Below are 25,064 nucleotides of genomic sequence, written 5' to 3' on the forward strand. Positions count from 1 at the left end.
ATGGGTGAGCAGTGAACACAAGCTGGGCCAATCACATTGTGTCTCTGGAAATTTAGAACTTAGACTATATAAAAAATAATTTTGAAAAGAATCTTTATTTGAAACAATCTCAAACTTACAGAAAATTTGCAAGACAGTACAAAGATATTTGTTGCTTCCTAAATTTTGTGAGAGCAAGCTCCTGACATGATGCCTCATCACCCAAAGACATACTTTTCACTGAATTTCAGTCATCAAAAGCAGGAAATTAACACTGATAACGGCTACCAGTTCATCCTCAGGCCATTCAAGTTCTTCCATGTTCTTTATAGTTAAGGGTCCAGTTAAGAATTATGACATTTCCCTTTATTAGCGCTTGGAATTTAAAAAGTGATATATGGCCTTCCCAGGTGGCTCAGTGGTAAAGAATCCATCTGCAATGCAGGAGACCCAGGTTCAATCCTTGGATTGGGAAACTTCCCTGGAGAAGGAAATGGCTACCCACTCTAGCGTTCTTGCCTGGGAAATCCCATGGACAGAGGAGCTTGGCGGGCTACAGTTCATGGGGATGCAAAAGAGGTGGACAGACTGAACAACTGAAGAACAACGAAAGTGACATCTAGTAACACAAAGCCATATACAAAGGTTTCCAGAGGAAAGCCTTCCCAGAGGTACTCCGTTATCAGCATCTTGTGCGTACTTCTTTCAGTCTACTAAGTTCCTCTTAGCGCCTGAAAAACTAAGATCAGGTGTTGAAGTTCCTCCATTAAGAACGTTATTTGTTTGTTTTTGGCCTTGTCTCATGGCTTGTGGAAACTTACTGTCCTAACCAGGGACTGAACCTGGGTTCCCTGCAGAGGAAGTGCAGAAGTGCACAGCCCTAACCACCAGACTGCCAGGGAACTCCAGCCCTTTAAGAATGTTGAATATCTGTTAGAACTTTACATCAAGACAAAGGTTAAAGAAAAGGAGATTTCCGTTTTCCTTCCCTCTTTATAGACATTAAGGATCCTTTGTTGTTTAGTGCTTTAAAATGCCTAGAACATTTTTAGATTATCATATAAGTCATAATTCTGTAAAATTGCTTCTGTCTTCAGTTCAGTTCAGTCGCTCAGTCACATCTGACTCTCTGCAACCCCACAGACTGCAGCATGCCAGGCCTCCCTGTCCATCACCATCTCCCAGAGCTTGCTCAAACTCATGTCCATCGAGTAGGTGATGCCATCCAACCATCTCATCCTCTGTCATCCTACTGACTTCAGACTTTCCCAGCATTAGAGTCTTTTCCAGTGAGTCAGTCCTTTGCATCAGGTGGCCAGAGTATTGGAGTTTCAGCTTCAGCATCAGTCCTTCCAATGAACATTCAGGACTGATTTCCTTTAGGATGGACTGGTTGGATCTCCTTGCAGTCCAAGGGACTCTCAAGAGTCTTCTCCAACACCACAGTTCAAAAACATCAGTTCTTTGGCACTCAGTTTTCTTCACAGTCCAACTCTCACATCCATACATGACCACTGGAAAAACCATAGCCTTGACGAGACAGACCTTTGTTGACAAAGTAATGTCTCTGCTTTTTAGTATGATGTCTAGGCTGGTCATAGCTTTTCTTCCAAGGAGCAAGTGTCTTAATTTCATGGCTGCAGTCACCATCTGAGGTGATTTTGGAGCTCAAGAAAACAAAATCTGTCACTGTTTCCCCATCTATTTACCATGAGGTGATGGGACCGGATGCCATGATCTTTTTTTTTTTTTTATGATCATAGTTTTTTGAATGTTGAGGTTTAAGTGAGCTTTTTCACTCTCCTCTTTCACTTTCATCAAGAGGCTCTTTAGTTCCTCTTCACTTTCTGCAAAAAAGGTGTTGTTATCTGCATATCTGAGGTTATTGATATTTCTCCCAGCAATCTTGATTCCAGCTTGTGCTTCTTCCAGCCCAGCATTTCACATGATGTATTCTGCATATAAGTAAAATATGCTTCATAGTTTCATTGAGTTAGACAAGGCTGTGGTCCATGTGATTAGTATGATTAGTTTTCTGTGACTGTGATTAGTTTTGTTTAGTTATATACATTTGTTGGTATATAATATTCACAAGGAAATTTACCAAGCTTTTCTTAATATTTTACCTTACATAACTGTATATATATATTTTTAAAATTATAATTATATAAATTGTATATAACCAGGGCTTCCCTGGTGGCTCAGAATCTGCCAGCAACCCTGGTTTGATCTCTGGATTGGGAAGATCCCCTGGAGGAGGGCATGGCAACCAGCTCCAGTCTTCTTACCTGGAAAATCCCATGGACAGAGGAGCATGGTGGGGTACAATACATAGGGTCACAAAGAGTTGGACACAACTGACCTCTAACACTTTCATATAATCGAACAGACAAGTTACCTTCATTTTAATAGTATCAGGACAAAAAGTTCCAAATTCATTCCTGAATCTTAAACATAAGGCAAAAATCTCTTCTTCTAATTACATAAAAAGTGGACCTATAACTTAAAATGTGGAAACGTTGATGGTGTCATCTTACTCTTCTTGTTCAGTGGGCTGAGGAGATTGGCCTATTGGTGTCAATGTGAGTAAAACAAGGCTAACAGAAGAAAACAGAGGAGTAAAGCAGTTTCTGAGGACATTGCGTAGTTCCTGCTCTCAGCTTCTTCCTGAGGACTGACTGCCTTTTGCTTTGGATTCAGTGCCGTGAGATCCCACAGGGCCTTTATCATAAAAATCTACCCTCACATCTTTTAAAGTTTTTGCTTGAGGTAGTTTGAATTGTTTTATGTTTCTTGCAACATTCCTAAGGCAATGGTCAGGGGATTGAGGTTCATTTGAATCCAAAGAAATCTGAAGGATCACAGTACCTAGGTGGTTTCTGATACTGCTGGGGCCCTCTGGAAGAACTATAAAATTGTTCTAAACAAAGCTTTATAACAGATCCAAATAGAAGAACATACACAAATCCAATCATTTTCAGAGTTTTTCTTTCATCAAATAATGAGCTGCTGCCAGATGAAACTTTTTCTTTTAGAGTCATTCCACTGTAACTTAAATGTCTTTCCTAATTCTTGGTTTATTGATTTTTCCAAAAGGATTTAAAAAATTTAATGTACTTTATTGGCCATTTCTTGCCTTATTCATCAGATGAGCTTCTTGAAACATGATACAGTACATTATTTCTTACTAGTATGAGAGAAAAGATACTTCTGATTAATTTCAGATTTTAGTAAAAAGGGTTAAAAAACTCATGACCGGCTACTCAAGACAAGATCATGTGTAGTATGAAGGATAATGACTCAATTTTAATTTTAAAAAATTCATGGAAACAGCTCATAACCCCAAAGCTGGCATTTCTCACAACTTTCCTCAACACAATATAATCTTAGTCTATTTGCTTTGGCATTGTCATATAGCATGAAGTTCTCATCTCTACATTTTTGCAAATTTTGGGTAATGCATAATCCATACTTTAGGCTGAGCACAGACTCTCATTCACACTCTTTCACTTTCCCATGTGCCTGATTCTGGTTACTCTTGGCAACTCCTTTTTCATAAACTTTTCAAGGAAGTGATAATGTGAACCCAGAGATGCTGAATATAGAGTTTGTAACTCTAATGTCAGTGGGGTTTGTGGAACAAAGGTTCTCAGTTGCCATCCAAGAGGTTTGTCTAACTTCTCTTGACTCATGTCCATATCCAGAAATCTTGGAAACTTACATGATTGAGCATCCTGTTTTGGCCCTCTCAAGCTGTAATTACTCTAACTATAATTTAATATCAAGTTTCCTTAAGAATATGGAGAAATGATCTGCAAAGCAGGGCAAAATAGTCCATAAAGACTATGGCCCAGGACTGCTTATTGTTCTCTTAAGATAAAGGTAGAACTGCAAGTAATAGACTTGAGAAAATAGTGGCTTAAACAGTATTTTCTTTTTCTGTCACATAGTTGTTTAATTGATCAGTTGTGTCTGACTCTTTGTGAGCCCATGGACTGCAACATATTGGCTTCCCTGTCCTTAACTATCTCCCGGAGTTTGCTCAAACTTATGTCCATTGAGTTGATGATGCCATCTCATCCTCTGCTGTCCCCTTCTCCCGCCTTCAATCTTTTTCCAGCATCAGGGTCTTCTCCAATGAGTTGGCTCTTCACATCAAGTGGCCAAAGTATTGGAGTTTCAGCTTTAGCATCAGTCCTTTCAATGAATATTTAGGACTGATTTCATTTTGGATTGAGTGCTTTGATCGCCTTGCCGTCCAAAAGATTCTCAAGAGGCTTCTCCAACATCACAGTTCGAAAGTGTCAATTCTTCATCACTCAGACTTCTTTATGGTCCAACTCTCACATCCATTCTGTCACATAGTTATCTCAAAAAAGTCCATGGATGATACGGTGGCTGTGCGCCACAAAGTCCTCAGGGATCCTGGCTCCTTCCAGCTAACTATTCAGTAGTCATCAGTCTACATAATGAAATTACTAGTAGTACGTGATTTTATTATTATGATTACATTATTTCTACATAATCAATTTAATATTATTTCTACAAAATGGAGTTTTGTGCTCAGGATCCAATATGGCTGCTGGAACTTAAGGCATTACATCTGCATTCCAGGCAATCAGATAGGAGAGAAGAAGAGGCAAAATTTACTAGTGTGCTAACATCAAAGGAAGGTCCCTAGAAGCTGTCATCTGCTTCCACAAAACACTGTGAAGAAGGTTGGGTAAAATTGTTTTATTCTGGAAAGTCCTATGTTTAACATGGAAGACGGAAAGAACACATATTGAGAAATAACCATTAGTTTCACCCACAGTCACTGAAGGTCCCTTGAGGAGCATGTATAACCTTTTTTATTGGTCTAATCTTCTTAATCATCCTATCAACTATGGTCTAACTGCTGGTATAGAGTTTTCTTCACTTATGGGCTGTTGCTTATACTCATGATTGCAAAAGCTACAGACTCAGGTGATCAAATAACAGAGCACTTACTGTAATTGTAATATATATTACAATTAATACAATTATATATTACAATTATATTAATGTGCAGGGGAAGATTTTCATGAAGTGGATGGTGAGCCAAGCCTCATTTTCCAAAAATGGCTGCAACCATATTTTTGGACATGCATACTCTTCAAGGACTTTGCCACTCTCTTCTTTAAGAGGTGGAGTTTATATCCCCTATGTGGGAAGACCTTTTCAACCACCTCAGTGAGTTAAGTATGGATGGCAGGAGTGACACTGTGACATCGGAGTCTAGACCAAAAAAAAATGAGAGCCTCCATCTTGATCACCTTTGGAACCCAGCTCCCATGCTCCTAATCAACCGCTGGCACTAACTTGCAAGTCACTGAAGGAGGCATTTTGGAAGCAAATCCTCTAGTTCTCAGCTAAGGCCAAGTGGAGAATACATGAGCCTTCTCCACTGAGCCATCTGGAAACTGAGTATTTTAAGAAAATAAATGATTATGGTTGTTTTAAATTGCAGAGTTTGAGGGTGGTTTGTTATAAAGCAATAGGTCACCAGGATGGTCAGGATCTTCCCTTGTAGCTCAGTCGGTAAAGAATCTGCCTGCAATGCAGGAGACCTGGGTTCGATTCCTGGGTCAGGAAGATCCCCTGGAAAAGGAAATGGTAACTCACTCCAGTATTCTTACCTGGAGAATCCCATGGACAGAGGAGCCTGGCAGGCCATAGTCCATGCAGTCACAAGAGTCGAACATGACTTCATGACTAAACCAGCACCACCATGGTCAGGAATCAAGGAAACTTGCATGATCTTGGACAGTGAAAGTTAGGCCTCATGAGCATGGGAATGTAGACTTAGGAATGGGAGGACTGGGAATTCCCTGGTGGTCCAATGATTAGGACTCCACGCTTTTGCTTTCACTGCCAAGGGTGAGGCCCCAACCAATGGTCATGTAACTGAGATCCCACAAGTGTGGTTAAAAAAAGAAAAAGGAATAGAAGGATCATTCAGAACCCAATATTGTTCAGGTGAGATTATTTTGTATCCTTGAGTGTCAGCATCCAATCAGGAGAAAGAAAAAATTTGAAGAACAAAGTTTAAATAATCATTTTAACAGGGTATTAGAGGAACCAGTTGTTGTTTAGTTGCTAAGTCATGTTTGACTCTTTTGCAACTTCATGGACTGTGGCCGCCAGGCTCCTCTGTCCGTAGGATTTCCCAGGCAAGAATACTGGAGTGGCTTGCCATTTCCTTCTCCAGGGGATCTTCCCATCCTGGGGATTGAACACTTGGCTCCTGCTTGACAGTGATTTCAGTTCAGTTCAGTTGCTCAGTCGTGTCCAATTCTTTGTGAGCCCATGAACTTCAATATGCCAGGCTACCCTGTTCATCACCAACTCCTGGAGCTTGCTCAAACTCATGCCCCTCAAGTCAGTGATGCTATCCAACCATCTCATCCTCTGTCATCCCATTCTCCTCCTGCCTTCAATCTTTCCCAGCATCAGGGTCTTTCCCAATGAATCAGTTCTTTTCATCAGGTGGCCAAAGTACTGGAGTTTCAGCTTCAGCATCAGTCCTTCCAATGAATACTCAGGACTTATTTCCTTTAGGATGGGCTGGTTGCATCACCTTGAGGTCCAAGGGACTCTGAAGAGTCTGTTTCCCTCTATTCCAAACTTTTTTTTTAATGAATGAGTGTTCAGTTCAGTTCAGTCACTCAGTCGAGTCCGACTCTTTGCGACCCCATGAATCACACACGCCAGGCCTCCCTGTCCATCACCAATTCCCAGAGTTTACTCAAACTTATGTCCATCGAGTCGAATGAGTATTAAATTTTGTCAAATACTTTCTCTCTTCTTAAACCTGTTAATACAGTGGATTACTTTGGTTGGTTGTGAAAGAATCAGTTTTGCATACCTGGAATTAAACCTCCTAGGCCATTTAATTGGAGAAGGCGATAGCACCCCACTCCAATACTCTTGCCTGGAAAATCCCATGGATGGAGGAGCCTGGTAGGCTGCAGTCCACGGGGTCGCAAAGAGTCAGACAAGACTGAGTGACTTCACTTTCACTTTTATGCATTGGAGAAGGAAATGGCAACCCACTCCAGTGTTCTTGCCTGGACAATCCCAGGGACGGGTGAGCCTGGTGGGCTGCCGTCTATGGGATTGCACACAGTTGGACACGACTAAAGCAACTTAGCAGCAGCAGCAGGCCATATAATTAAACCCTCTTGGTGTATAATTCTTTTTATACATTGTTAGATTTAATATGCTAATACTTTGTTGAGGATTTTTATGCTTAAGTTTTAGAGACAGATGGATTCTCCAGAAGCAATCTCATTTCTACATATTAACAATAAACACCAGTGTGCAGGTATTATTTGTACTGTCTTTGGTCTTTGTATTAAGGATACCACAAACGACAATCAAAATGAATGTGACCTTAAGAGTCACCCAAACTACCCTCACATTGTGTACTGAAGTGACAGTGGCCACTTTTTTATCCTGAGTTTTACTATCAGGAATTATTGAGAATCTAATATTTTTGGTGTAGAATGTTTAACAAAGTACCTGATAATGCTATTCTTTTTTTTCTACTTAAAAAAATATCAACTTTCTGAGAAAATGAGCCAGGGCTGTGCATATGTTCTATTTATTTGTTATAATCAAGTGTGTGCCTGACTAGTAAAATGAGACTTACAATTAAATATAGTGACTTAAGAACAAAGGGCTCAAAAACAAAAACCCAAACCAAACCAATTAAAAAACCAAAGGGCTAAAAAAACCCCCAAAAACCAAAGAGCTAAATTTCACAGTAATTTAAAAATCAAACTGAGTAATCCCCACACTATGATTAAAGTTTAAAGGAAAAAAGTCTTTTTCCTTGCATAATGAAATATATACAACTGTTTATAGACAATATTCAAAAATACATTAAGATTCATGATCTTTTAGTGATGAGTATGTAAATACTGCTTTATTTGGCTGAACCACCTAACCATGTCAGCACTTTATGGTAAGAATACCATGCCCTGCACATACTCTGCATTTTTCTGTTATTATGAGCAATTTTAGATATCTTCTTTTTCCCTTCCCCTTTCAGAGACTGTTTATATGCCCTTATTATCTTGACATCATTCTGTGTCTTATACCTTTTTATTCTCGAAAATATATAGTACATTGGCGGGCTTGAGTTTTTATACCGATAATGTCAAGTTTACTGTTAATCAAAAACTTGGCCAAATTCCTACTGCCTTTTTTTCCCCCAAGTGATCATTTTGGATTTTTTAATTTTCATTTACCTATATAGCACACCTACTTCTTCTAAGTGGTCAGTTAACAGTTTATAAAATCTAGATCAGATGAGATCCAGGAGTATTAAGGCCTCAAAAGTGTGTTTTAATTTAATTAAAAAAATTAAGATTCCTTAAATTCTACAGCAGCATATCTACCATTCCAGGCATTCCAAAAATCTGAAGGGCAGACAGAAAGATTTCCTGCTACTATAGCGACTGATCTGATCTGATCTGATAGTTAGAAAAATCATCACAGAGTTCACAAATATTTCAAATACAATTATGAGTAATGCAAACCTGGAACTGCCTTTTATGGAGATGTACTCTTAAAGAGTTAGTTAGGTTTTTAGATAGTTTTCCAGAGGGTAATTTGAGGTGAATAAGATGAAATAAATCAGTGTTCACAAAATAATAAAAACTTTTATTTATAAATTAATAAACAAACTATAATAAACATGACCAAACAACAAAGAAAGTTACTGGCTTCTATTCATTATGGCTAGAAAAATAAATTATTTAAACAAGTATCTAAATCTGCCTCCTGCTTCCAGAGAAATAAATGTATTGCATGTACATATTTTCAAATTGTTCCCAACTCTTATTCCAACTCAAGACTTGGGTAGTACTCTATTTTTTATATAGGAATTGTAAACAGACTTTACAAAAGCTAACAGAGTAAAAAATATTAAAATTTTATAAACCTTATAGTCTGGATTGATTATGATTAATTTGTGGAAATATACAAATCTTTCAACCATTCAGTTTATACATGGAAAATAAATTTTATGACTGTCAGATTTTACTTATATTCTTGAAAGGTTGACTGTTCCCAATAAGTAATCCTTCCACCACTTCTGTATACTTTCTACATTCTCAATTCAAAAAGAAACAACATACAATTATTTGACTTTTTGTTTTTTTCTTGCTTGAAACTGCTCTGTTTTGTTTTTTACAGATTTAATCAACATTGACAAGGCAGGATCAATGGACCTCTTGTGTGATTCCTTCTGAACCTCACCCTCCTTTTCACTCGTTGCCTGAGTCAGCCCCTGTTCTTTTTGTTCTCTCTGACGAGCTTTCTCCTCAAGGATTCTTTCCATAGCTTTTGTTTTCTTGAAATTAGGATCTGAAGGATCCAAATTGAACAAGTGGGAAGTATACATTGCCTGAAACCTTGCATCCTTAACATTGACCTGCAAACCCAAAAGGAAAGTACAAATACATAAAATTAGTAAACCAAAAGGCCTAGAAATGAGACCAGAGTTCAAAAAGTCAGTGAGTTGATGATAAAAAATACAAATGTATTTTGCACTGACTCATTAGAAAGCCATTCCTCCACAGATCTTCAATGAAGTCTTTAGGTTTATTCTTGAACCACATGTGCAGGGCACACTGTTCTTATCACACAATGACAATATCCTTGGAAGGGAATTATCGTAGTCTATATGTTACACTGTGGCCTGTTACTACCTCAGCCTCTTAGACTGTCTGCAGGAGTGACCACAGGAGATGCAGGCTCACCTATGCTTACAGTGTGAAATCTCTTTCTGGCTGAGATAATTAAGCCAGTGATGGCATCTCCTGTTGGAATTTTAGGCGAAGTCACTGCCTTCTTAGTACAATAAATTTTTTTTTCAACCTTGGTGCTAAAATGAGCAGCTACTGAGAGTGAATCATACAGCAGATTTAAAGACCATGATGGGAAAGATGGTACCCCCAAGACTAAGATCTGATCAGATACAAGCTCCAAATGTATCCTTTATCGTTCTACAAAAACACTGCATTCCCACATTTTAAGAGAATACTCTTAACTCCAGCCAGGCCTTCAAGTATTGCCGGGCACAGGAGTGACCAGACAGAAAGTGAGCATGACTTCCTGACTGCCACTCATCATTGCCCTGTGAAAAAGAGCCCACCCAGAGATGGACTGTAGAGTTATTTGCAATAAGGACCACAGGCATGATACTACTACCACACTCACAAAAAATGTTTTTATAGGTGATGGTCATCATGCATAAGACATCATTTTCTGCATGATGATTAGTTATCATAATAGAAGATTTGACTATATATCATTCTCTGCTTTTAACTTTTTCTAAGAAAACTAATTTACCAAAAATTGATTCAGTGGAACAGCACCATACTTGGAGCTGACTTACAGAAACCAGAGTTACACAGTGGTCTCAAAGTCCCTCTCAATGCCGCTTAGAAGTTATTTGTATGCTTCTCTCAATTCTCCAAACAATTTCAAAATCTCTCCCATCTTCTTCTGAGTCTATTCTTCCATGCTAATGGATGGAAGTCATCAAATAGTTCCTGATAGCTGTCTGTAGGTTTTCTGTACAGGGCTCAAACTCATGCATGGGGACTGTGTGGCCACTAGAAATATGTATTTTAGCAAAAAAAAGAGGGGAAAGAGGGAACAGTGGAAACAAGAAACAGAGCAATTAAAAAATTGTGGCCTGGGACTTTCCCGGTGGTCCAGTGGTTAAGAAACTGACTGCCGAGCGGGAGGAGCCAAGATGGTGGAGGAGTAGGACAGGGAGAACACTTTCTCCCCCACAAATTCATCAAAAGAGCATTTAAACGTCGAGTACATTCCACAAAACAACTTCTGAATGCCGGCAGAGGACACCAGGCACCCAGAAAAGCATTCCAACTCTTCGAAAGGAGGTAGGAAAAAACATAAAAGACAAAAAAAGAGACAAAAGAGGGAGGGACGGAGTTCCGTCCCGGGAAGGGAGTCTTAAAAAGAGAGAAGTTTCCAAACACCAGGAAACCTTCTCACTGCCGAATCTGTGCCGAGCTTTGGAAGCACAGAGAGCAACATAACAGGAAGAAAAAATAAATAAACAATTAAAACTCGAAGATTGCGAGTCCTACGGTAACTCCCCCAGCGGAGAAGCAGCGCAGAGCCTGCACGCGCCATTAGCAAGCGGGGGCTGGGCAGGGAGGCGCAGCGCGGGCTGCATCGCTTAGAGTAAGAATCTGGCCTGAATACCCTGAGCACTATCTGAGCGAAATAATTTGGGCTAGCAAACCAGACTGTGGGATATCTACCACGCGAAAAGCCAGCCCTAACCTAAGACCGCCAGGCCTGCGCACGGAACAAAGAATTGAACAGAGATAGCCGGCTGCAGACCTTCCCCCTCCGGTGACAGGCAGCCAGAGCCGGAAGGGGGCAATCGCAGCCCCAGAGAGACATTATCTATAAAACTGTAAGCAGGCTTCTTTGCTAACTAAAACTTTTTGGGGGTCTGGACGGTTAACATCTGCCTGAGAAGGTGCGCCGGTTTTACACCCAGATAACCGAGTGGCGGGGAGGCGATAAGTCGCAGCATTGGCGCTCGCCAAACACCTCATCACTTGAGCTGCTCGGACCTGGGAAGAGCACAAAACTCGGGCCCAACTGAGTCTGCGCCTCTGAGGACTACCCGAGTGCCTGAACCTGAGCGGCTTGGACCTGGGAGGTACATGCAACCCAGGGCCAGCCTCGGATTGTTCCCCGCGGAACAACCTAGAGCCCGAGCAGTGTGGGCAGGGAGGCTACACGCGTCGTGAGCGGGGGCAGACCCAGTGTGGCTGAGGCACTGTGAGCGCACGCCAGTGTTATTTGTTTGCAGCATCCCTCCCTCCCTCCCCACAGCGTGACTGAACAAAGAGAAGAAATACAGCTCCACCCATCAGAACACCGACACAAGCTTCCCTAACCAGGAAACCTTCACAAGCCACCTGTACAAACCCACACACAGCGAGGAAAAGCCGTAATAAAGAGAACTCCACAAACTGCCAGAATACAGAAAGGACACCCCAAACTCAGCAATTTAAACAAGATGAAGAGACAGAGGAATAGCCAGCAGATAAAGGAACAGCATAAATGCCCACCAAACCAAACAAAAGAGGAAGAGATAGGGAATCTACTTGATAAAGAATTCCGAATAATGATAGTGAAATTGACCCAAAATCTTGAAATTCAAATGGAATCACAGATAAATAGCTTGGAGACAAGGATTGAGAAGATGCAAGAAAGGTTTAACAAGGACCTAGAAGAAATAAAAAAGAGTCAATATATAATGAATAATGCAATAAATGAAATTAAAAACACTCTGGAGGCAACAAATAGTAGAATAACAGAGGCAGAAGACAGGATTAGTGAATTAGAAGATAGAATGGTAGAAATAAATCAATCAGAGAGAATAAAAGAAAAACGAATTAAAAGAAATGAGGACAATCTCAGAGACCTCCAGGACAATATTAAACGCTACAACATTCGAATCATAGGGGTTCCAGAAGAAGAAGACAAAAAGAAAGACCATGAGAAAATACTTGAGGAGATAATAGTTGAAAACTTCCCTAAACTGGGGAAGGAAATAATCACCCAAGTCCAAGAAACCCAGAGAATCCCAAACAGGATAAACCCAAGGAGAAACACCCCAAGACACATATTAATCAAATTAACAAAGATCAAACACAAAGAACAAATATTAAAAGCAGCAAGGGAAAAACAACAAGTAACACACAAGGGAATTCCCATAAGGATAACAGCTGATCTTTCAATAGAAACTCTTCAAGCCAGGAGGGAATGGCAAGACATACTTAAAATGATGAAAGAAAATAACCTACAGCCCAGATTATTGTACCCAGCAAAGATTTCATTCAAGTATGAAGGAGAAATCAAAAGCTTCTCAGACAAGCAAAAGCTGAGAGAATTCTGCACCACCAAACCAGCTCTCCAACAAATACTAAAGGATATTCTCTAGACAGGAAACACAAAAACGGTGTATAAATTCGAACCCCAAACAATAAAGTAAATGGCAACGGGATCATACTTATCAGTAATTACCTTAAACGTAAATGGGTTGAATGCCCCAACCAAAAGACAAAGACTGGCTGAATGGATACAAAAACAAGACCCCTACATATGTTGTCTACAGGAGACCCACCTCAAAACAGGGGACACATACAGACTGAAAGTGAAGGGCTGGAAAAAGATTTTCCATGCAAATAGGGACCAAAAGAAAGCAGGAGTAGCAATACTCATATCAGATAAAATAGACTTTAAAACAAAGGCTGTGAAAAGAGACAAAGAAGGTCACTACATAATGATCAAAGGATCAATCCAAGAAGAAGATATAACAATTATAAATATATATGCACCCAACACGGGAGCACCGCAGTATGTAAGACAAATGCTAACAAGTATGAAAGGAGAAATTAACAATAACACAATAATAGTGGGAGACTTTAATACCCCACTCACACCTATGGATAGATCAACTAAACAGAAAATTAACAAGGAAACACAAACTTTAAACGATACAATAGACCAGTTAGACCTAATTGATATCTGTAGACATTTCATCCCAAAACAATGAATTTCACCTTTTTCTCAAGCGCACATGGAACCTTCTCCAGGATAGATCACATCCTGGGCCATAAAGCTAGCCTTGGTAAATTCAAAAAAATAGAAATCATTCCAAGCATCTTTTCTGACCACAATGCAGTAAGATTAGATCTCAATTACAGGAGAAAAACTATTAAAAATTCCAACATATGGAGGATGAACAACACCCTGCTGAATAACCAACAAATCACAGAAGAAATCAAAAAAGAAATCAAAATTTGCATAGAAACGAATGAAAATGAAAACACAACAACCCAAAACCTGTGGGACACAGTAAAAGCAGTCCTAAGGGGAAAGTTCATAGCAATACAGGCACACCTCAAGAAACAAGAAAAAAGTCAAATAAATAACCTAACTCTACACCTAAAGCAACTAGAAAAGGAAGAAATGAAGAACCACAGGGTTAGTAAAAGGAAAGAAATCTTAAAAATTAGAGCAGAAATAAATGCAAAAGAAACAAAAGAGACCATAGCAAAAATCAACAAAGCCAAAAGCTGGTTCCTTGAAAGGATAAATAAAATTGATAAACCATTAGCCAGACTCATCAAGAAACAAAGGGAGAAAAATCAAATCAATAAAATTAGAAACGAAAATGGAGAGATCACAACAGACAACACAGAAATACAAAGGATCATAAGAGACTATTATCAACAATTATATGCCAATAAAATGGACAACGAGGAAGAAATGGACAAATTCTTAGAAAAGTACAACTTTCCAAAACTCGACCAGGAAGAAATAGAAAACCTTAACAGACCCATCACAAGCACGGAAATCGAAACTGTAATCAAAAATCTTCCAGCCAACAAAAGCCCAGGTCCAGACCGCTTCACAGCTGAATTCTACCAAAAATTTAGAGAAGAGCTAACACCTATCCTGCTCAAACTCTTCCAGAAAATTGCAGAGGAAGGTAAACTTCCAAACTCATTCTATATCACCCTAATACCAAAACCTGACAAAGATCCCACAAAAAAAGAAAACTACAGGCCAATATCACTGATGAATATAGATGCAAAAATCCTAAACAAAATTCTAGCAATCAGAATCCAACAACACATTAAAAAGATCATACACCATGACCAAGTGGGCTTTATCCCAGGGATGCAAGGATTCTTCAATATCCGCAAATCAATCAATGTAATACACCACATTAACAAATTGAAAAACAAAAACCATATGATTATCTCAATAGATGCAGAGAAAGCCTTTGACAAAATTCAACACCCATTTATGATAAAAACTCTCCAGAAAGCAGGAATAGAAGGAACATACCTCAACATAATAAAAGCTATATATGACAAACCCACAGCAAACATTATCCTCAATGGTGAAAAATTGAAAGCATTTCCTCTAAAGTCAGGAACAAGACAAGGGTGCCCACTTTCACCATTACTATTCAACATAGTTTTGGAAGTTTTGGCCACAGCAATCAGAGCAGAAAAAGAAATAAAAGGAATCCAAATTGGAAAAGAAGAAGTAAAACTCTCACTATTTGCAGATGACATGATCCTCTACATAGAAAACCCTAAAGATTCCACCAGAAAATTACTAGAACTAATCAATGATTACAGTAAAGTTGCAGGATATAAAATCAACACACAGAAATCCCTTGCATTCCTATACACTAATAATGAGAAAACAGAAAGAGAAATTAAGGAAACAATTCCATTCACCATTGCAACGAAAAGAATAAAATACTTAGGAATATATCTACCTAAAGAAACTAAAGACCTATATATAGAAAACTATAAAACACTGGTGAAAGAAATCAAAGAGGACACTAATAGATGGAGAAATATACCATGTTCATGGATTGGAAGAATCAATATAGTGAAAATGAGTATACTACCCAAAGCAATTTATAGATTCAATGCAATCCCTATCAAGCTACCAACAGTATTCTTCACAGAGCTAGAACAAATAATTTCACAATTTGTATGGAAATACAAAAAACCTCGAATAGCCAAAGCGATCTTGAGAAAGAAAAATGGAACTGGAGGAATCAACCTACCTGACTTCAGGCTCTACTACAAAGCCACAGTTATCAAGACAGTATGGTACTGGCACAAAGACAGAAATATAGATCAATGGAACAAAATAGAAAGCCCAGAGATAAATCCACGCACATATGGACACCTTATCTTTGACAAAGGAGGCAAGAATATACAATGGATTAAAGACAATCTCTTTAACAAGTGGTGCTGGGAAATCTGGTCAACCACTTGTAAAAGAATGAAACTAGAACACTTTCTAACACCATACACTATAAAAATAAACTCGAAATGGATTAAAGATCTAAACATAAGACCAGAAACTATAAAACTCCTAGAGGAGAACATAGGCAAAACACTCTCCCACATACATCACAGCAGGATCCTCTATGACCCACCTCCCAGAATATTGGAAATAAAAGCAAAAATAAACAAATGGGACCTAATTAAACTTAAAAGCTTCTGCACATCAAAGGAAACTATTAGCAAGGTGAAAAGACAGCCTTCAGAATGGGAGAAAATAATAGCAAATGAAGCAACCGACAAACAACTAATCTCAAAAATATACAAGCAACTCCTACAGCTCAACTCCAGAAAAATAAATGACCCAATCAAAAAATGGGCCAAAGATCTAAATAGACATTTCTCCAAAGAAGACATACAGATGGCTAACAAACACATGAAAAGATGCTCAACATCACTCATTATCAGAGAAATGCAAATCAAAACCACTATGAGATACCATTTCACACCAGTCAGAATGGCTGTGATCCAAAAGTCTACAAATAATAAATGCTGGAGAGGGTGTGGAGAAAAGGGAACCCTCTTACACTGTTGGTGGGAATGCAAACTAGTACAGCCACTATGGAGAACAGTGTGGAGATTCCTTAAAAAACTGGAAATAGAACTGCCTTATGATCCAGCAATCCCACTGCTGGGCATACACACTGAGGAAACCAGAAGGGAAAGAGACACGTGTACCCCAATGTTCATCGCAGCACTGTTTATAATAGCCAGGACATGGAAGCAACCTAGATGTCCATCAGCAGATGAATGGATAAGAAAGCTGTGGTACATATACACAATGGAGTATTACTCAGCCATTAAAAAGAATACATTTGAATCAGTTCTAATGAGGTGGATGAAACTGGAGCCTATTATACAGAGTGAAGTAAGCCAGAAGGAAAAACACCAATACAGTATACTAACGCATATATATGGAATTTAGAAAGATGGTAACGATAACCCTGTATACGAGACAGCAAAAGAGACACTGATGTATAGAACAGGCTTATGGACTCTGTGGGAGAGGGAGAGGGTGGGAAGATTTGGGAGAATGGCATTAAAACATGTGAAATGTCATGTATGAAAAAAAAAAAAAAAAGACCAATGCAGGGGATGTGGGTTTGATCCCTGGTCCAGAGAGATGGCACAAACTGGACAACTGAGCCTACCTGCATCAACTGTCGAGCCCATGCACCCTAGAGTTCATATTCTTCAAGAGAACCCATCACAACAAGAAGCCTGGGTACCACAGCTACAGGGCAGCCCCTGCTCACCAGAGCTAAAGAAAGCCTGTGCAGAGCAACAAAGAGCCCACACAGCGAAACGCAGACCCAGCACAACCAAAAAAAAAAAAAAACACGCCTACTGCCTGGCCCTTGCACAGAGTGTGACGTGAATCTGCTACTCTGCAGTCAGGCTTAACGATGCAGAACCTTCCCAGTGTGAGCATCACACTACATGTGATTCTAATGCTAAAAGCTACATATTTTGGTGCAGCATAGCTACCAAAATAGAAGCCTACTACTTCACCTGATGCTCCAAGAACCACCCTGAGGATGAACTGGTTATACTGGACTAAAAGATGGTAGCTTTGGCTCCACAATGGGTCCTTCCTGAGATCAAGGGGCCAAGCTCAATTTTTATCTAAAGAGCTGACTTTAGATTCAACGCCAGCTTTTAATAGAATAATGATTTTTGTCGCTGGTTACCTCAAAGTCATCCTCCAATAATTCCTTCTTCTTCATGAGCTGTTTTTTCTTCTTTTTGCTCAGATTCTGGTGCTCCACAATCTTGTTATAATTGAAGTGTTTCTTGCTCTCTTCCTCCTCATCCATCACAAGCAAAGCCATTTCAGCCTGTGGAGAGAAAAAAAGAGTTCAAATATACGACAGTGTTTTTCTTTCCTCAAACAGGAGTATGGAGCACAGAAATCCCCTCAGAAAAGGAGAAGCCAGTCGTCAGTGCTCTGGGATGACACCTGTCTTCCATCACAGACTGTGGATCAGTGAACTCATAAAGAAATTCACAGACTGCTGTAGAGCAACAGGTATAATTTTTTGGAGCAATATCACTGACAACAGGAGAGGGGTGAACACTTTATCTAAAAACCAGACCATATTTCACATTATGTAACTGATCAGTAGGTGGTAGAAACAAAAGTCCTCAAGTTCCCCAAATAAAAATTCCTCATTTTCACTTTGGTCTTTTTAAGCAGACACTAAATCTCATAAACATGTAGTAGTTTGTGATACAGACTAGACTTTCCAAACATGTGCTTTATGAACAATGAATTCCTTTTTTCTTGTGCTGTTTTTGCCTCTACTTTTCCAATATTGATATATGAAGGCAAGATCTTAATATTTGCTTCTGAAATCTAATGCCTGTTTCCACTCAACAGGTATTTTCTACTGACCATGGGATTAAATGTAAATCTTCAAGAATCAAGTAAACCACCATGCATGCTACAGAAAATACAATCTTCCTCCACCCACTTAGACTGCTTTAATTTCCTCTCCTTTCTATGACTGGTACCTACAGTTGGCTTTCTTTTTAGAATGATTTCCTACAAACAAAGATTTTCTTTGTGTTCCTTAACTCTATAAACACTACTGCATATGCAATAAAAGATGCATTAAGATGCAGAGTTTAGGTGACCAGTCTGGCTCCCTCGTAGACAGTGCTAGGAACATCAGACTCAGGAACGCTGCTGACTCCAATTCCTGTCTCAGCAAAAACACGCTATTTTGTGCCGTGGATTATGTGGAGGTGCTTAAGGATAATATTCACTACACTTCCAAGAAAGGCTTTAATTCTGCACATTAATTTTCAACAATAAAAAGAGAGACAGGAGCATTTAAGAAGCCATAAAGCAAACTCTGTATTACAGGACAGATTCAGACTGAATTAAAACCATGTCAATATTATTTTGAGGTTTTAATTTAGTATTTTTGTCTCTTACTGTCAGTTTTGCCCTTTATTGTCAGTTATAATAAGGGTTTTAAAAGATATTTTCCTCTTAATCACAAAGGGACATGCCTTGGGTGTGAATTAAACTTTAACTCTGTACTTGGAGAAATATTTGGTGAAAAGGAGATATTTTAAAATTATGCTGCTAAAATATTTATAAATTTCATTGTTAAAATCAGTTATTTTTTTATTAGACATACTGGAAACTCACATGGACACCTTCACTTAAAGTGTACATATCACTTGTCCATTAAAAATGTAAACATGACCATTACCTTTTGTCTTTCTATTTCAGCTTCTTCCTCTGGAGATATGTCATCTTTTGCAGATTTTGTTGATTTTTTCTTTTCTTTTATACCTGGCACAACAAACCAACATAGAAGGGTTAAAAATTATGACTATCACAACAATTTGCTTATACTATTTATTTAAAAAATTTTGTTTGTAACAAAAATGCAAGGTATCTAGAAATAATCTTACCAATAAATATATAGAAACTAAAGAAACTAAAAAAAAAAAAAAAGTATTACTGAGATGACTATGGGTATGAATAGAATAATAAAAGTCTGTACATGATGAGTGAATATTATAAAGGAATTTCTTCTGAAAGTAATGTATAATTCTACATCAATTAAAAAGAAAACTTATAAGATCATTTTAGCAGAAACAGAATAAACACTAGATAAAATTCAGTATCCTCTCATAATATATATACATTTAATAAAATTCTAAATAAAATTTTATTCAAGGAAATCTTTGCAAAGAATGAGATAGATCTGATTTACTAGTGATACAGTATGCTAAAGTGTACTACAAAGTGAAAAAAACCAAAAATGCTGTAACTATACAATGAGAAAAACAGAACAGTATGGCTTAGTATATAATAAAATGTAACATCATACATCACTGGAAAAAGAAGGGATTATTCAATAACTGGTGCTGGGCAATTTGTTCTATTCTGCAAAATAATCCTTGAGCTATAGCTGTGTGCATGTGCTCAGTCACTCATTCGTATCTGAGTCTTTGCGACCCCATTCACTATAGCCCACCAGGCTCCTCTGTCCATGGGATTTCCCAGGCAAGAATATTGGAAGTGGGCTGCCATTTCCTATTCCAAGGGATCTTCCCAACCTAGGAGTCATACTGCATAATGTACAGAAAAACAAAATGCAGATGTATTAAAGAATTAAACACTAAAAAACCTATGAGAAAATACAGGGGAACAGCTACCTGATCTTAAGTAGAAGAAACGTTCTCTTAGCATAAGAACAATAGAAGAGATCAAAGGGAAAAAAAAGTAATTTAAATATGTAAACTCTTAAAACTCATCAGCAAAATGAAAAACTAATCTGTTTAGTGACAATTTGACAATAACTACCTGGAAGTAAACGTTTAACAAAATCCTTTCTCCTTCTCCAAAGACAAAGCTGATCTTTGTTTAACTTCCTGTGTCTAGTATTATTAGACAAAATTACTTATGGTAAAAGTGGCTCCTGATTAGAAAAACTTCCAAGGATGCAGGGACTTCTGGAGACCACAAGATGTTAGATGAGATGTTCCTGAAGGAGAGGGAGTAACCAATGGCAGCTAAGAGCACTTGAGTCTGCAGTGACTGACTTGGGTTTAAACTCTGGCTCAAGTTTACTCAAGCTATAGCATTCGTGTTTTGTGTCCTTCTTTGTAAAGTGGGGATTATAACAACTAATTGCACCTAGCATCTAGGGTTACTGTGAGGACTAAATAAACTAATAAATGTGAAGAGCTTAGTTAATGTCAGGCACATGGTGCTATGAACTACCTGCTATTATTGTGATAACATTCTGACTACATATATATGATGTTCTGGGTTCCTTGTGATCACACAGATGCTCTGTTTTTTTTTCTTCTTTTTGTGTGTCTGTTGGGAAGAGTTCAAAGAGAATTTGGTGTCAAAGTATGAAGAACCAGTCTGAAGAGTAAGAAGGTTCAGAATCCACAAAGCCACCTTTCAGAATGTTATTACACCATGTCAACCTTCTCTGAGCTACTGGACACTGTCTTATTTGTATTTGGATGAGCTCAGTTTTGTCCTTCCAATGCAGAGAAACCAATGGTTACTACTTTAGAAAATAGTAACAATTTAATACTGCTACAGCACTTACCATGCACCAGGAAATAGTGCTATTTACTTCCTTTTATATACGAACTACTTTAATCCTCACAATAACCCTATGAGGTAGATTCTATTATTTATTACAATTTTCACTCTGTTGTTGACAAAACTGAAACAGAGAGAGACTGAGTGATTTGTCTCAAGTTGAGTAAGCAAAGGAACCATGAGTCAAACCCTAGCACTCCAGTTCAGGCTCTGGTAACCCCCACACTCTACACTTCACTACCAAATGTCACTCTCCCTTGAGTAGTTCTTTACATTTAAAAAGCACTTTGTTGTGAAATAATAAATTTCAGAGAACATATGATGGCTGAATAACCACATCCAGTGGGGGATAACAGGAAGTCAAGAGAAGCTTCGTTTTTTAAAAATTTATTTATTTTTAATTGGAGGACAATCACTTTATTATATTGTTATAAACACTGTTACATTTTTGGTTTCTGCCATACATCAACATAAATCAGCCATAGCAATACATATGTCCCCTCCCTCTGGAACCACTTTAGAAGCTGCCTTGTGGGCACTAGCCCTCTGCATGGGGGCAGCCCTGCCCAGCTGAGAGAAGATGATGGTGTATAAAGTGTGGCCAGGTTCACTCCTCACTGCCGCTAAGGCATCTACCTGTCTGCACTTTCAAGGAGAAACATTATTGTATGTAGTCCTTTCTCTATCTCTAAGTCAGACTGTGTTCCTTATTTCAAATGTTTTTCAGGGAATGATCTGTTTTGAGATTATAGCCTTTTCTCTGCTGTAAAGTACATGCACGTACGTGTGTATATATACACACATACACACATATAGAAAAGTATCCTCAAGGTTCCACTTTCTTAGGGTCTGACTCCCACACCCTCAGTTTGCCTCTGCTCCTATCCCCTCTTAAGGCCAGGGCTCCTTTTGAAGTGAACAGACAAGTGACACATGCAGAAGCTCTCTCTGTTGCACGGGAAAAAATCAGGCTGTCCATGATTAATACATGAAGGAGATAAAGATCTTCACATACAGCTGTGGGAAATCATTTCAAAGAGCCCACAATGAACTGTTTCAGATTTTTATAACAACCTGGTGAAAAGCCATAAAAATAAACTTGAAAGGAAGACTTCAGTAAGGGAGGAAAAAAATCTCCAAGATGGTTGGGACTAAAAATGATATCTAATTTTACATGATGAAAATTTCTTTGCTCAAGAAGAATTTACTGTGTGCTAAACCAAACTCTTTAGTCTGAAGATAAATAACGTGTAGATACCCTTTCTGCACTGTTAACAAGATTGTTGTAAGTGGGCACATCTTTATTTATTTATTAAAAAAAAAAAAAAAGCATTTTCCCTTTGGAAAGTTTTCAGATCTAATTTAGATGAAGACTACTGGGGAAATGAAAGTCCCTGTTCTGAAATGTTATCTTTATAATTTCATTTTCCATTACTTGTAATGTTAGAGAACTGTTCCTATAAAAAAGTTCTTTCAGAGTGTTCAGTTGAGCATTTCCTGTGGGACAGCAGTTAAGAGAACTCACTGGAGGGCAGACTGGTCTCCGTACTGACCAGCTGGGAGTGTTAAGTCCCGTAATGATTCACACTTAGCAGCAAGCTACTGCACCCAAGAGTGCTGATTCATAACCAGATTCAATATGCAGCCTGTGTATCTTCCTCTGAACCAAGGCATTCGGCCTTGCCTGGAAAGCCAGCAAGTCCTTGTGTCCAGCTCTGACACATATGGATCCTGGGTCTGGTCTTTACAATGCACTTGAAGAGTTACAAAATGCTTATAAAAGCATTTGTAAACTATAAAACAATACATGAGTAGTATACCATAAGCCACTCACCATAGTGGCTGGATGAACCAAATACGTTTACTTTACTGATTTTTTTTTCCCATCACGTTGTGTGGTCTGTGAGATCTTAGTTCCCCCTTAGTTCCCATCCAGGGATTGAACCTGTGCCCCCTGCACTCCAAGTATGAAGTCTTAACCAACGGACTGCCAGGAAGTCTCACCTTATTAGATTTTCTTGGTATTTTATCAGATATCTAAAGTTTTCAAGACAAAGGATACACTCTAATAGGCTATATTTACATGTGATATACTTTAATTCACTCCTACTTCTTAAAAAACAAAATCTTATTAGAGTTTATGCAGTTAGATAGCAATAAGCACATTATCTCACCATCTCACTTCTAAAAAAAAAATGTTTTAACTCATTCTAGAAGTACATTTTCAAAACTTTCATCTAATATTGAGTTTGCGGCTTAGAATAAAATAGAAAGAATACAGCAAATTTACAGTGTATGGGGAACAAACAGAAGGAAGAACTAAAAAAGATTTCTGGTACTCATATTGGCTCCTGCTGCTGCTGCTAAGTCGCGTCAGTCGTGTCCAACTCTGTGAGACCCCATAGACGGCAGCCCACCAGGCCCCCCTGTCCCTGGGATTCTCCAGGCAAGAACACTGGAGTGGGTTGCCATTTCCTTCTCCAATGCGTGAAAGTGAAAAGTGAAAGTGAAGTTGCTCAGTTGCATCCGACTCTTAGCAACCCCATGGACTGCAGCCTACCAGGCTCCTCCATCCATGGGATTTTCCAGGCAAGAGTACTGGAGTGGCTTGCCATTGCCTTCTCCATATTGGCTCCTAACTCGAGCCAAATACCAGGTCTGGCATCAGTCAGTGAACTCGATTTCTCCGTATTTTTTGAACGGTGTGTAAGTTAGCCCTGGGACTGCCTAGGATAAAGGTGTTATAAACACACCCAAGTCCATCTGGCTTAGAATGTCTCTGTCCTGCTCAACTGTGGGAACTGAACTATATACCCTTCCAGACACAAATGCTTTTCCTATCTCACAGCTGTTCCTTCTCAGCTTCTTAAACTTTCCTACCTTCCAGGCACACCTTCTCCAGGACAGGGTACTTTATGTAGGCTCTTGACTTCAGAGCCCAAACCTGCATCTTCCTCTCTCACCAGCGCTTCCTACCTTTCATTCTGTGGTTTGAAATACTATTTATAAGCTAACAATTCCTAAGTATATACTTGCAATCTGACTTTTCAGCTGATCTCCAAAGCTCATATATGAATGCTAACCTAATACCTCCATGTAGCCATCTGATTGACATCTTAGACCAATTGTATCCTACTGATCCTTTCCTAAGATTCTCCTTAATTCAGTAAATAGAAGAACATTATCACAGCCACAGGACTGGAAAAGGTCAGTTTTCATTCCAATCCCAAAGAATGGCAATACCAAAGAATGTTCAAACTACTGCACAATTGCACTCATTTCACATGCTAGAAAGATCATGCTCAAAATCCTCCAAGCTAGGCTTCAACTGTACGTGAATCAAGAACTTCCAGATGTTCAAGGTGAATTTAAAAAAGGCAGAGGAACCAGAGATCAAATTGCCAACATCTGTTGGATCACAGGAAAAAGCAAGAGAATTCCAGAAAAACACCTACTTCTGCTTCATTGACTATGCCAAAGCCTTTGACTGTGTGGATCACAAAAAACTCTGGAAAACTCTTAAAGAGATGGGAATACCAGACCACCTTACCTGCCTCCTGAGAAACCTGTATACAGGTCAAGAACCAACAGTAAGAACCAGACATGGGACAACAAACTGGTTCCAAATTGGGAAAGGAATGCATCAAGGCTGTATATTGTCACCCTGCTTATTTACCTTGTATGCAAAGTGCATCATGAGAAATACTGGGCTGGATGAAGTACAAGTTAAAATCAAAGACTGCTGGGAAAAATATTAATAACCTCAGATATGCATGACACCACCCTTATGGCACAAAGTGAAGAGGGACTAAAGAGCCTCTTGATGAAGGTTAAAAGAGGAGAGTGAAAAAGCTGTATTAAAACTCAACATTCAAAAAACTAAGATCATGGCATTGGTCCCATCACTTCATGGCAAACAGACTGGGAAACAATGGAAACAGTGACACTTTATTTTCTTGGGCTCCAAAATCACTGAGGATGGTGAAATTAAAAGATGTTTGCTCCTTGGAAGAAAAGCTATGACAAACCTAGAC

General features: G+C 38.8%; 1 protein-coding gene across 3 annotated transcripts in view; it reads right to left on the reverse strand.

Annotated features, from left to right (window-relative positions):
* Positions 1 to 8,646: 8,646 nt before the first annotated feature.
* The window catches only part of ESF1 (ESF1 nucleolar pre-rRNA processing protein homolog), a 65,697-nt gene continuing 49,279 nt past the window's right edge, over positions 8,647 to 25,064 (reverse strand). For all 3 annotated transcript variants that reach the window (XM_061435635.1, XM_061435637.1, XM_061435636.1), the window contains exons 12-14: positions 19,169 to 19,251; positions 17,636 to 17,782; positions 8,647 to 9,439 (exon numbers count right to left, since the gene is read on the reverse strand). In XM_061435635.1, coding sequence (XP_061291619.1) covers positions 9,146 to 9,439; positions 17,636 to 17,782; positions 19,169 to 19,251 — 524 coding nt within the window. In that variant the 3' untranslated portion in view covers positions 8,647 to 9,145. The remainder of the gene's footprint in view (positions 9,440 to 17,635; positions 17,783 to 19,168; positions 19,252 to 25,064) is intronic.

Source organism: Bos javanicus, chromosome 13 (genome assembly GCF_032452875.1).
Source record: "Bos javanicus breed banteng chromosome 13, ARS-OSU_banteng_1.0, whole genome shotgun sequence".
NCBI lineage: Eukaryota > Metazoa > Chordata > Mammalia > Artiodactyla > Bovidae > Bos > Bos javanicus.